This window comes from Fonticula alba (assembly GCF_000388065.1).
Source record: "Fonticula alba strain ATCC 38817 unplaced genomic scaffold supercont2.5, whole genome shotgun sequence".
NCBI lineage: Eukaryota > Rotosphaerida > Fonticulaceae > Fonticula > Fonticula alba.
This window is the reverse complement of record NW_009242975.1, coordinates 2,127,321-2,130,109: the sequence shown is the minus strand read 5'-3', so window position 1 is coordinate 2,130,109 and position 2,789 is coordinate 2,127,321. Positions and strand designations below refer to the sequence as shown.

General features: G+C 64.1%; 1 protein-coding gene across 1 annotated transcript in view; it reads right to left on the bottom strand.

The window, feature by feature from the left end:
• Positions 1-639: 639 nt before the first annotated feature.
• Positions 640-2,789, bottom strand: part of H696_03634 (hypothetical protein) — a 2,550-nt gene continuing 400 nt past the window's right edge. The window contains exons 2-8 of the mRNA XM_009497506.1: positions 2,644-2,708; positions 2,444-2,474; positions 1,944-2,264; positions 1,716-1,787; positions 1,415-1,588; positions 974-1,138; positions 640-722 (exon numbers count right to left, since the gene is read on the bottom strand). Coding sequence (XP_009495781.1) covers positions 983-1,138; positions 1,415-1,588; positions 1,716-1,787; positions 1,944-2,264; positions 2,444-2,474; positions 2,644-2,663 — 774 coding nt within the window. The 5' untranslated portion in view covers positions 2,664-2,708 and the 3' untranslated portion in view covers positions 640-722; positions 974-982. The remainder of the gene's footprint in view (positions 723-973; positions 1,139-1,414; positions 1,589-1,715; positions 1,788-1,943; positions 2,265-2,443; positions 2,475-2,643; positions 2,709-2,789) is intronic.

The window sequence follows — 2,789 nt, the reverse complement described above, 5'->3', positions numbered from 1 at the left end:
CCCCTCCCTCTTCCCTCCTCTCTCTCTCTCCCTCTCATTAAACACTCAGAAAACCCACATGTTTTTTATAAATATACAAATCAAAATGCCCTCCTCCCCGTCCAAGCGAAAAGAGGAGGAAGAAGCCGCGTGCGTCCACACAGAGGGGCCGCGCGGCGGAGAAATGGCTCGATGCCGGCCATCGAATGCGCCTGATCCTTCAGCACGCACCCAGGGGGGCGGCAATCCAGCAGGGAGGGGCAAATGTGCACGCTCACCGGAGGACAGGATGCGTGACAATGTGGGGACTTAACTACCCGGCGAGGAAGGAGGCGGCAGGGTGGGGGAAGGGGGCGTAGGTCGCCCCCCCCCCCCCCCCCCCAATCAGCCGCGTTTACATGGACCCCGCGAGGCCCGAAGTTTCAGGTGTGTCCCTGTGTGCTGGCCCCCGCCTTTCGGAGGCCAGCTGCTCCCAGGCGACCCCCCCGGGCGAAAGCAGTGGCGTTTTTCTTTCTTGCCCCACACAAGCACCGAGGAATTGACAACCTTCTCCCCCTCTCTGGGTGCTCCCCCCCTTGTGCCGCGCCGTCACCCCCCATCGGCCCCCGCAGTCACATCCCCACAGACACGAGCGCGCGCGCGCGCTGGTGAGCGCAAACATGGACATACACACAAGGGTCTACTATTTGTGGGTCATTGGCAAGGCACAATGCCCATGTATTTACACACGACATGGATGCGGGCTAAGGAGCAGGGGTGAGAGTGTAGAGAAGAAGGGGGAGGAAGAAAAAAAAAAAAGAAAGAAGAAGCAGAGCCAGCCGGCCGACCGCCGAGGGGGGGAGAGTATCGGCCCCCCGAGAGCGACAAACGACAGGCAGGGGCAACGGTCAGTCGGCGGCACGCAGCAACAATCGAAATCCAGCCGGAGGGGAGGGCCAGACAAGCGGGGCATGATGTGACAGCACATGGCACATGCGGAGGGCGGCATACGCACAGATAAAGTCTAATCCTTAGCCTGCTGCATCTCGGCCTTCTTCTGGTCGAGCTCGATCTTGACCTGAGCCTCAAGCTCACGGATGTCCTCCATGGTGAGGCCCTGCCAGTTGTCCATCTGGCAGACGAGCTTGCGGTGGAAGTCGCGGAACAGGTTCTCCTGGGCCTGGGGGCACGCGTGCACAAGGGAGCCGGAGGCCAAAAAAAAAAGAAGGAGAAAGGGGGGGGGGGAGGGGGACACACATATGGGGCGCCACCGGATGTCAGAATCAGGGTTCATTTGCTCGAATGCCACATCCACCGTTCGAGGTGTGGGGGAGCAGCAGCAGGCGCCACCACAGCGCGCACACAGCACAACCACGGCAAAGGGAGGGGCGAAGAGGAAAGGAGGAGAAGGGCGAAATGGCCCCCGACAGGGGGAGGCCAAGCGCGGGCGGCGTACGGAGGCAATGAAGTTCTCGGCGCGGGTCTGCAGGCCGAAGACGGCGAACTTAATCTCGACCAGCTTGTAGCAGGTCATGGTGGCGGACTTGGCGATCCAGTCGCTGCCGGACCACGGGCCGCGGCCGCTCTTGGAGACAAACTTCTTGGGATCGGACTTCTCATCGTAGTTCTCCTGTGTGCACACGTGTGTGCGTGCGCGACATGGGCGGAGAGAGGGAGGCTGTCAGGGCGGGGCAGGGAGAACGTAGGAGGCGCGGCAAACCTTCGCAGCATGGCAAGGATGCATGTAGTGCACGCACCTCCGGGTCGACGGTGATGTCAATCGGGACAACCTTGCGCTCCTTGAGCATGGAGTCCTCCAACGAGAGGGCCTGCATGCGTGCGCATGTGATGGTGGTGGCCAGCAGCCGCGCGGAGGGGTCAGTCGGCGAATCTCCGCCCGGGCAGGCCCCCCCCCCCCCCCCCCCGGCGCCCATGGCAGAGCGAGGGGAGGGAGGGGAGGGGAGCGGGAGGGCAGGTACACGCACATTCTCGGTGGTGCCCTGGTCGGGCAGGTGCTGAGTGGTGATGACGAGCTTGAAGCGCTCGCCCAGGAAGGGGCTAGTGAGCACGGTGCGGCAGTAGGGGTAGCAGTTCCAGGCCTCCTCCTCGAGCATGAGGGCGCTCGCGGGGGCGATCATGGCGATGAACTTGGGGACCTTGCTACCGAGGTGGTAGATCTTGTGGGTGTACTGGCCCTTGTTGACGCCATCGTCGAAGGGCTCGTTCTTGAGGATCTCCACACCGGAGTCACCATCAGTGGCCTCGCGCGAGACCTCGATGACAGAGAAGAGCTGAGCAACCTGGTACTGTGGCAGGGGGGAGGCGCGGAGCGCGGGGTGGGGGGGTGGGGGGGGGGGCGATTGCCCGACGACAGGCGGCGCATGGGCGGTGAGTCGGAAGCGAGAGGGCCGGGCAGGGAAAGCGAGGCAGAAAGAGAGAAGGGCAAGGAGCAGGCAGCACTGTGCGCGTATGCTGATGCACGAACCTCCTCAACCGTGATGGGAAGGGGGACGCGGCTGGGCGAGGAGGCGCGCGGCAAGGGCAGGGGAGCGGGCAGGGAGGGGAGGCATAGAACCGGAGGGGTGAGGAGGGGGTGTGGGCGGCCTCCGCCGGGCGGTGTGTCACATGCGTAGAAGAGGGTGCAAGGCGCGCTGGTCTGTGCCAAGCATCCGGAGGGACGCGTACAACTCGCGGATAAGGACCATGGTGTCGAGAGAGAGAGAGAGGGAGGTGAGGGGAGCGGCGACGGCCTGCGGGGGATGGGAGAGGGAATGCGCGAGCGGCATGCCCGGGACACCGGAGCAGCGACAGTGGCCAGGGGGGGGGGGGGG